Below are 8,606 nucleotides of genomic sequence, written 5' to 3' on the forward strand. Positions count from 1 at the left end.
ATAATCGACTAATGGAGGATGAACCTAAGTAATAAAATTCCTTAAGACATTTCCAAAATTCACACTTTAAACATAAAAAGACTCACAGTTGCATGCTAAAGCACAACAGCAAGATGAGAATCCAGTAGCAAAGAAGAACATAACAAGACGATATAGCAAGTAAAGCAAGCAAGTTCCATATGAGCTGATATGGACCGAAAATCAATTAACATTTAAAGTAGAAATAAAAAATATACTTGGGCGTTTTTACCCCATGAATTAAAAATGGAAATATGCACTTGAAAAACATGGAAGGAACACCAAACATACTGAAAAATTCTCCGATTAGAAAAACATGCCTAAGTTAATTATATATAACTAGCATACTTTTCAAATTTACCTAATTGAAATACCTTAATTTATAAGGGGCTTGTTAGGGAAGGTAGAAAAGGGCCAACCAAGAGTGGAAAACGAAAGGTAATTTTTCCATTGAGGTTCATTTAATAATTTATAGTCAACAGAGAAGATTAATCTTGCTTACACACGGAACCAACTCATATACAAGAATTTGACAAAAAAAAAAAAAAAAAAAGAAAAAAAAAAGCAGCTTATGACCTATACATAGGGTGATCCTATTTAGTTAATTTACTATCTTCAAAAAATAGAGCAGGTAAGAAGCTCTAGAAAATTTACTAAACACCATGGCCTTTTATCTTGATAAGATCTTTCTTCTCCTAATTCTCTTCACATTGAGTTCTCCTTCAAAATCAGATAATATGACTGATAAGCAAGCACTCTTTGCCATCAAGGATGAAATAATTGATCCCTTTGGATCTTTGAGTTCATGGAATGAATCTGTTCCTTTCTGCCAATGGCATGGGGTGGTATGTGGAACGCGACATCACAGAGTCACCGAACTAAACCTTCTTGACAAGAAGCTCGCGGGTGTGTTATCACCCTCTGTTGGAAATTTGAGCTTCCTCATACGACTAGATATTGGAAACAATAGCTTTTCTGGTAATATCCCTTCGGAAATAGGTCGTTTGAGAAGATTGCAATATCTACATTTGTATAACAATTCATTCCATGGTGAAATTCCTATCAATCTATCGCTTTGCAGTAACCTCGTTGAGTTATTTGCTTTCAAGAACAATCTTGTAGGGGCGCCTCCGAAGGAGCTTGGCTTTCTTTCCAAACTCAAAAACCTTGATTTGAGTTACAATAAACTGACTGGCGAAATCCCAAAAATTTATGGGAACTTGTCGAGTCTCTTGGAAATGTATCTCTTGGAGAATGATCTTGTGGGTAACATCCCTGATGAGTTAGGGAAACTGAAAAGTTTGAGATTATTTGATGCGGACTTCAATAGGTTATCTGATACAATTCCGAGCTCACTATTCAACCTTTCCTCCTTGAAAGTCATTGATGTTTCCGTTAACAAACTTGAACGTACTCTCCCTCAGGATTTAGGCATCAACCTTCCTAAGTTGGAGTGTCTCAGCGTTAGTGAGAATCGATTCAGTGGGACGCTTCCTAATTCACTATTCAACCTCTCAGGACTGGCATACCTTATTGTTGGAGGCAATCACTTTGGAGGAGAGGTTCCTAGGTTTGATAAGTTGCATAATATATATTTTTTAGGCATGGATAATAATCAGTTTGGGAGTACTGGCAAACCTAGTGATGACTTGAGCTTTATATCTTCCTTGACCAATGCAACTAACCTGAAACGTCTGTATCTGCAAAATACTGCTTTTGGAGGGACATTTCATGAGTTTTTCATCAACCTCTCAGATGATCTTTCCTTTGTCGACTTGTCAAACAATCGATTTTCTGGACATATCCCGATAGAGATTGGGAAATTTATCAACATGGAAGAGCTTAGGCTGAGTGGAAACCAACTCACAGGTATCATCCCACCGACTATTGGGAAGCTTTATAAGCTAAGATATTTACTCTTGTCCCAAAATAGAGTCTCTGGAATTATACCCTCATCCTTTGCAAATCTGAGCCTTTTATCAGAGTTAAATCTTGATCATAACAATCTTAGAGGTAGAATACCTTCAAGTGTTGCAAAATGTCAAAGTTTGCTGTATCTTAACCTGAACCAAAACAATTTAATCAGTTCAATACCCAAAGAAATGTGTCTCCTTTCTTCCTTAGTTGTTCTAAACCTTTCTAGTAATAACTTGACCGGCGCCCTTCCCAAAGAACTCAATAACCTTAAGAATCTCTTATCGTTAGATGTCTCTTTGAATAGTCTAACTGGTGAAATTCCCAGTGCACTTGGAAGTTGTGTGACAATTGTTAACTTAACAATGAAAAGAAACTTATTTCACGGGCTTATTCCTTCCACTTTCAGTTCACTAAGAAGTCTTCAAGTTTTAGATCTTTCTCATAATAAGTTGTCGGGCATGGTTCCAAAGTACTTGGAAGGATTTGACTTGCAACTCTTAAACTTGTCGTTTAATGATTTTGAAGGTGCCCTTCCAGAGAGAGGCATCTTTGAGAATGTGAGCGTAGTTTCTTTAGTTGGAAATCCTAGAATTTGTGGTGGTGTACTTGGCCTGAAACTTCCCAGTTGTAACTTTAGTCGTTCAAATAATCATAACTTTAAGCTTGTAGTTTTAGTTATATTGGGAATTTTGGGGCTAGTTGTTATGGTTGGTTCCCTTCTCCTCTATCGATTCGGAAGGACTAAAAGAACATTTCCTTCTTTAGATAAAGATCTAAACCCACTCCTATTCATGTCCTATGAAAGTATTCTCAAAGTGACCAACGGATTTTCTGTGAGCAACTTGATTGGTGTTGGGAGTCATGGATATGTTTATAAGGGAATTTTAGAAAGGGATGGTAAACATGTTGCTATAAAAGTGTTGAATCTTTTACAGCATGGAGCTATCAAAAGTTTCATAGCAGAATGTGAGGCCCTGAGAAATGTTAGACATCGGAATTTAATTAAGCTACTTACTGCATGTTCTGGTGTTGATTATGGTGGCAATGATTTCAAGGCTTTGGTTTACGAGTTTATGGACCACGGATGTTTGGAGGACTGGTTACATCCAGATAATTCAAGAGAAAATGTCAAGCCAAGAAGGTTGGGGCTTCTACAACGGCTTAATATTGCTATTGATGTTGCTAGTCCGATCCACTATCTTCATAATGATTGTCAAATATCAATAGTTCATTGTGATCTCAAACCCAAAGAATGTTCTCCTCGACGATGAATTGGTTGCCCATGTTGGGGATTTTGGATTGGCAAGATTCCTACATCTGACTAATAAAACCACTTGTAGAATTCAGGCCAGCTCTACAACTTTTAAAGGATCTATCGGCTACACAGCTCCAGGTAATTTCACATATAATTCATGATCATATTCCATAAATAATTTAGTGTGGAAATATTAATTTTGAATGTGGTTTAAGGTCACAACTTGAGGATTAGGCTTTTAGATTGTTGCACATTGTAGGAAAATACTACTTTGGGGATGACTGTATGATAGTCCCCTGATACATTTATGTCATCCACTCCTACGAAAATGAAAAGAAACAAGAAAAGCTAGATTAGTACATTAATCCTAATGATGTTGTAATAACTTTTGATATATTTTCATTGTAGAGTATGGGATGGGAAGTGAGCCATCGATGCATGGTGATGTGTATAGTTTCGGCATTGTGTTACTTGAAATGTTAACCGGGAAAAGGCCTACAGATGACATGTTCGGTGGTGATTTAAGCCTTCATGATTTTGTTAGGAATGCTATGCGTGATGGAGCACTTGAGATAGTAGATCCAATTCTTAATTTGGAAGAGGAAGAGATAAGCAGAGAGAGCTCTCGAATCCCAAGTTTCATAAGAAGGCAAAAATGGTAGAGGGTTTAATCTCCTTGTTTGGAGTTAGAGTTTCTTGTTCAACGTATGATTCAGATAAAAGAAAAAACATCAAGGAGGTTGTGAGAGAGTTGTGCTATATTAGAGATTCTCTTGTTAGTTGTATATGAAACAGTTAATACTTTAAAAAAAAAAAAAATAAGGTTGAAGTATATTACTCTCATGAATAATCTAAATATAGTGTTTTGCTTATTTAACTCATAGTTGTTCTCGTCAACATAATAAAATTTTAATTTGTTTACTAGAAGAGTGATTGCCCATGCTAGGAACGGGCCAAACATTGCAAGTAGCTATGCAATTTTTTTCCCTTCTTTTAACTAATAATAATCTAGACAAACTATGGTGATACGGTACATGAAAGAATTGTGGGACATGTTTGGTATACGTGAAATACTTGTATGGAGATGTCTCAGCATTAGTGAGAATCGATTTAGTGGGACGCTTCCTAATTCACTAGTCAACCTCTCAGGACTGGCCTACCCTATTTTTGGAGGCAATAACTTTGGAGGAGAGGTTCCTAGGTTTGATAAGTTGCATAATCTATATGATTTAGGCATGGATAATAATCAGTTTTGCAGTACAGGAAAACCTGATGATGACTTAAGCTTCATGTCTTCCTTGACCAATGCAACTAACCTGAATCATTTGTATCTGCAAAATAATGCATTTGGAGGGTAATTTCATGAGTTCTTCAAAGAACCTCTCAGATAATCTGGCCTTTGTCGACTTGTCAAGCAATCGACTTTCTAGACATATCCTGGTAGATATTGGGAAATTTGTCAACTTAGAAGAGCTTAGGTGCGAGCGGAAACCAACTCAAAAGTATCATCCCACCCACTATTGGGAATCTTTATAAGCTACGATATTTAATCTTGTCCCAAAATAGAGTCTCTGGAATTATACCCTCATCCATTGCAAATCTGAGCCTTTTATCAGAGTTAAATCTTGATCATAACAATCTTAGAGGTAGAATACTTTCAAGTGTTGAAAAATGTCAAAGTTTGCTATATCTTAACCTGAACCAAAACAATTTAGTCGGTTCAACACCCAAAGAAATGTGTCTCCTCTCTTCCTTAGTTGTTGTAAACCTTTGTAGTAACAACTTGACAGGCGCCCTTCCAAAAGAACTCAACAACCTTAAAAATATCTTATCCTTAGATGTCTCTTTGAATAGTCTAACTGGTGAAATTCCCAGTATACTTGGAAGTTTTCAGGACAATTGTTAACTTAACAATGAAAAGAAATTTGTTTCACGGGCTTATTCCTTCCACTTTCAGTTCACTAAGGAGTCTTCAAGTTTTAGATCTTTCTCATAATAAGCTGTCAGGTATGGTTCCAAATTACTTGGAAGAGTTTGCCTTCATCTCTTAAACTTGTTGTTTAATGATTTTGAAGGTGCCCTTCCAGAAAGAGGCATCTTTGAGAATGTCAGTGTAGTTTCTTTGGTTGGAAATCCTAGAGTTTGTGGTGGTGTACTTGACCTGAAACTTCCCAATTGCAACTTCAGTCGTTCAAAGAAGCTTAACTTTAAGCTTGTGATCCCAGTAATATTTGGAATTTTGGGGCTAGTTGTTATGGTTGGTTCCTTTTTTGTCTATCAATTCGAAAGGAGCACAAGAACATTTCCTTCTTTAGATAAAGATCTAAACCAACTCCTGACCATGTCCTATCAAAGTATTCTAAAAGTTACCAATGGATTTTCTGCGAACAACTTGATTGGTGTTGGGATTCATGGCTTTGTTTATAAAGGAATTTTCGAAACAGATGGTAAACATGTTGCTATAAAAGTATTGGATCTTTTACAACATGTAGCTCTCAAAAGTTTCATAGCAGAATGTGAGGCCCTAAGAAATGTTAGACACCGGAATTTAGTTAAGCTGCTTATTGCATGTTCTGGTGTTGATTATGGTGGCAACGAATTCAAGGCTTTGGTTTACGAGTTTATGGCTAACGGAAGTTTGGATGACTGGTTGCATCCAGATAATTCAAGAGCAAATGTGCAACCAAGAAGGTTGGGGTTCATGCAACGACTCTATATTGCTATTGATGTTGCTAGTGCAATAGATTATCTTCATAATGATTGTCAACTATCAATAGTTCATTACGATCTCAAACCTAACAATATTCTCCTCGACGATGAATTGGTTGCCCATGTTGGAAATTTTGGATTGTCAAGATTCCTACATCTGACTGATCAAATCACTTGTAGAATTCATACAAGCTCTCACACTTTTAAAGGATCTATCGATTACATAGCTCCAGGTAATTTGACATATAATCGTATGATCCTTTACACCATTAATTTAGTGTGGCAATATTAATTTTAAATTTAGCTTAGGCCACAACATGAGATTAAGCTTTTAGAATGTTGTATATTAGAGCACAATACTACCTTGGGGGATGAATGTGTATGATAGTCCCCTATAATATTTCTGTCCACAAACAACAATTCCTATCAAAATGAAAAGAAACAAGAAAAAACCAGATTAGTACATTAATTCAAATGATGTTCTAATAATTTGTGATATATTTCATTGCAGAGTATGGGACTGGAAGCGAGCCATCAACACATGGTGATGTGTATAGTGTTGGTATTGTATTACTTGAAATGTTAACCGGGAAAAGGCCTACAGATGACATGTTCGGTGGTGATTTAAGCCTTGATGCTTTTGTTAAGAATGCCATGCCTGATGGAGCACTTGAAATAGTAGATCCAGATCTTAATTTGGAAGATGAAGAGCAAAGTAGAGAGAGCTCTCGAATTCCAAGCCTCACAAGAAGGCAAAAAATTGCAGGGGGTTTAATCTCCTTATTAGAAGTTGAAGTTGTTTGCTCAATGTATGATTCAGGTAAAAAAAAAAACATCAAGGAGATTGTTAGAGAATTGTGCTCTATTAGAGATTCTCTTGTTGGTTGCACATGAAACACTTTTTTTTGTTTATGTTATAGAAGGCTCCAATAAAGCATTATCACGAATAATATGAATGTATAGTTTTGTTTATTTAACTCATATTTGTTCTCAATAACATATGAATAAAGCTTTTATTTGTTTACTAGATGAGAATCACCCTTTGCAAAGCACAGGCACTGATCGGCTTCTAAAAGCACATGTCTTTAGACAAATTACGCCTCACATTTGTTGCTCTGTTCTTGTGTTTTAAGTACATTCCAATCACTTTATACTTATTGAATTCAGTGTTATGAGACAACAATAATAAATGCAATGATAACGAAAAGAAAGAACACACAATTTTATATGGAAAATCCTCAAGGGGAAGAAAATCCACGGCCAGTCACCAACTCTTTTTATTTCTTAACGAAAAGCTGACTAAAAAAATACAATGAAAACATTAAATTTATATCGGCTGCCACAAACCGTAACTCCTAGAGTCTCTTGCTTTGTCCATAGTATGGGGTTGCCACCCCCTGCAACCCCATAGTCATTCCCACAAACTTAACATTCAGAATATGAGAGGAATATGAGCTCTTCACTTCATTGAATATACAACACACAATACATTTATAATACAAGAGTACTAGGTGAACATGAACTCTATGTGTAAGAGAAGTAGTTCTAGCTATACAATTCTAGGTTAACTCATTGAAGATAAGGTTGGTCCAATATCCCCCCTTGTAAATTAAAGGTGATTCTCGCACCTTTACATTGTCTCTTAAAAGTTGAAAACTAGATGTAGGAGTTGTTTAGTCAAGATGTCAGCTACCTGATCCTTGGATGAGAGAAACTGAACTATTAGATCCCGCCTAGCTACTTTGTCCCGAACAAAGAGAAAATCAATCTCAACATGTTTAGTGCGCGAGTGAAAAATTGGATTTATATACAAGTACACAACACCAATATTATCATACCACAAAATGAGAGCACGAGAAAGATCAATCCAAACTCAAAAAATAGTGATTGAGTCCATGTAAGCTCGGCGGCAGCATCTATTAAAGCCTTTGTACTCAGATTTATTAGAGGACCTGGCCACTGTTCTTTGCTTTCTTGAGAACCATGATATCAAATTCGAACCAAAATATATGGCATAACCCCCAGTATACTTATGATCATCAATGCTCCCAGGCTAGTCAAAATCATTAAAAGCGTGTAAATGAGCATCAGAAGCTCTAGAAATGAAAAAGGACATGGGTTTGATATGTTATAGATATTGTATAATCCGCTTGACAACAATCCGTTGATTTTTCCAGGGATTGTGCATGTACTGGAAAACTTTGTTAACTAACAAGGAAGATATCAGGTCTTGCTAATATAAGATATTTTAGAGCACCAACAACATGTCTGTAGAGGCTGGGATCATCAAAGGAGGAACTATCACCTTTTTAAAGCTTTGCATTGGTGGCCATGGGTGTACACAAAGATTTACAATGAAGCATGTTTGCCTTGGAAAAAAGAGGAGTATGAGCTCTTCACCTCATTCAATATACAACGTACAATACATTTATAATAAAAGAGTACTAGGTGAACAGGAACTCTATAAGATAAGACTAGTAGTTCTAGCTATACAAGACTATGTTAACTCTCTAAAGATAAGGTTGATCCAATAATACTTTATATGTGTGTTTCTTGTGTGTAGGATATGATTTAATTGTAAGTTGATGTTTTGATGCAAAAAGAGATGAAAAATAACTTTGAAGTCTAATTTGAAGTCATTCTCAAGTATTTGGAATGAGCTAATCCCATAAGGCCCAAGTACGCATGAAAAGGAGTTGCAAAAATG

The 8,606-nt window shown here is 36.1% G+C and overlaps 2 protein-coding genes across 2 annotated transcripts; both read left to right on the forward strand.

The window, feature by feature from the left end:
* The first annotated feature begins 680 nt into the window (after positions 1–680).
* On the forward strand, positions 681–4,117 carry LOC132054204 (putative receptor-like protein kinase At3g47110). The gene is given in 3 exon segments (XM_059446250.1): positions 681–3,179; positions 3,181–3,328; positions 3,599–4,117. Coding segments are annotated over 3 exon segments (2,901 nt in total). The 3' UTR covers positions 3,853–4,117.
* Positions 4,118–4,209: 92 nt separating this feature from the next.
* Positions 4,210–7,031, forward strand: LOC132054205 (probable LRR receptor-like serine/threonine-protein kinase At3g47570). Its single transcript, XM_059446251.1, has 5 exons — positions 4,210–4,544; positions 5,085–5,197; positions 5,266–6,132; positions 6,411–6,719; positions 6,928–7,031. The coding sequence occupies exons 1-5, from the start codon at positions 4,210–4,212 to the stop codon at positions 7,029–7,031; spliced, it is 1,728 nt and encodes a 575-aa protein (XP_059302234.1).
* The last annotated feature ends 1,575 nt before the right edge of the window (positions 7,032–8,606 follow it).

Source organism: Lycium ferocissimum, chromosome 4 (assembly GCF_029784015.1).
Source record: "Lycium ferocissimum isolate CSIRO_LF1 chromosome 4, AGI_CSIRO_Lferr_CH_V1, whole genome shotgun sequence".
Classification (NCBI taxonomy): domain Eukaryota; kingdom Viridiplantae; phylum Streptophyta; class Magnoliopsida; order Solanales; family Solanaceae; genus Lycium; species Lycium ferocissimum.

Excerpts from the sequence above, each read along its gene's own strand:
- LOC132054205 (XM_059446251.1), top strand. The coding sequence starts at position 4,210 with ATGGTGATACGGTACATGAAAGAATTGTGGGACATGTTTGGTATACGT. Across the intron at positions 4,545-5,084 it reads CAAAATAATGCATTTGGAGG|GACAATTGTTAACTTAACAA; the intron begins GTAATTTCATGA and ends GGAAGTTTTCAG. Across the intron at positions 6,133-6,410 it reads TATCGATTACATAGCTCCAG|AGTATGGGACTGGAAGCGAG; the intron begins GTAATTTGACAT and ends ATTTCATTGCAG.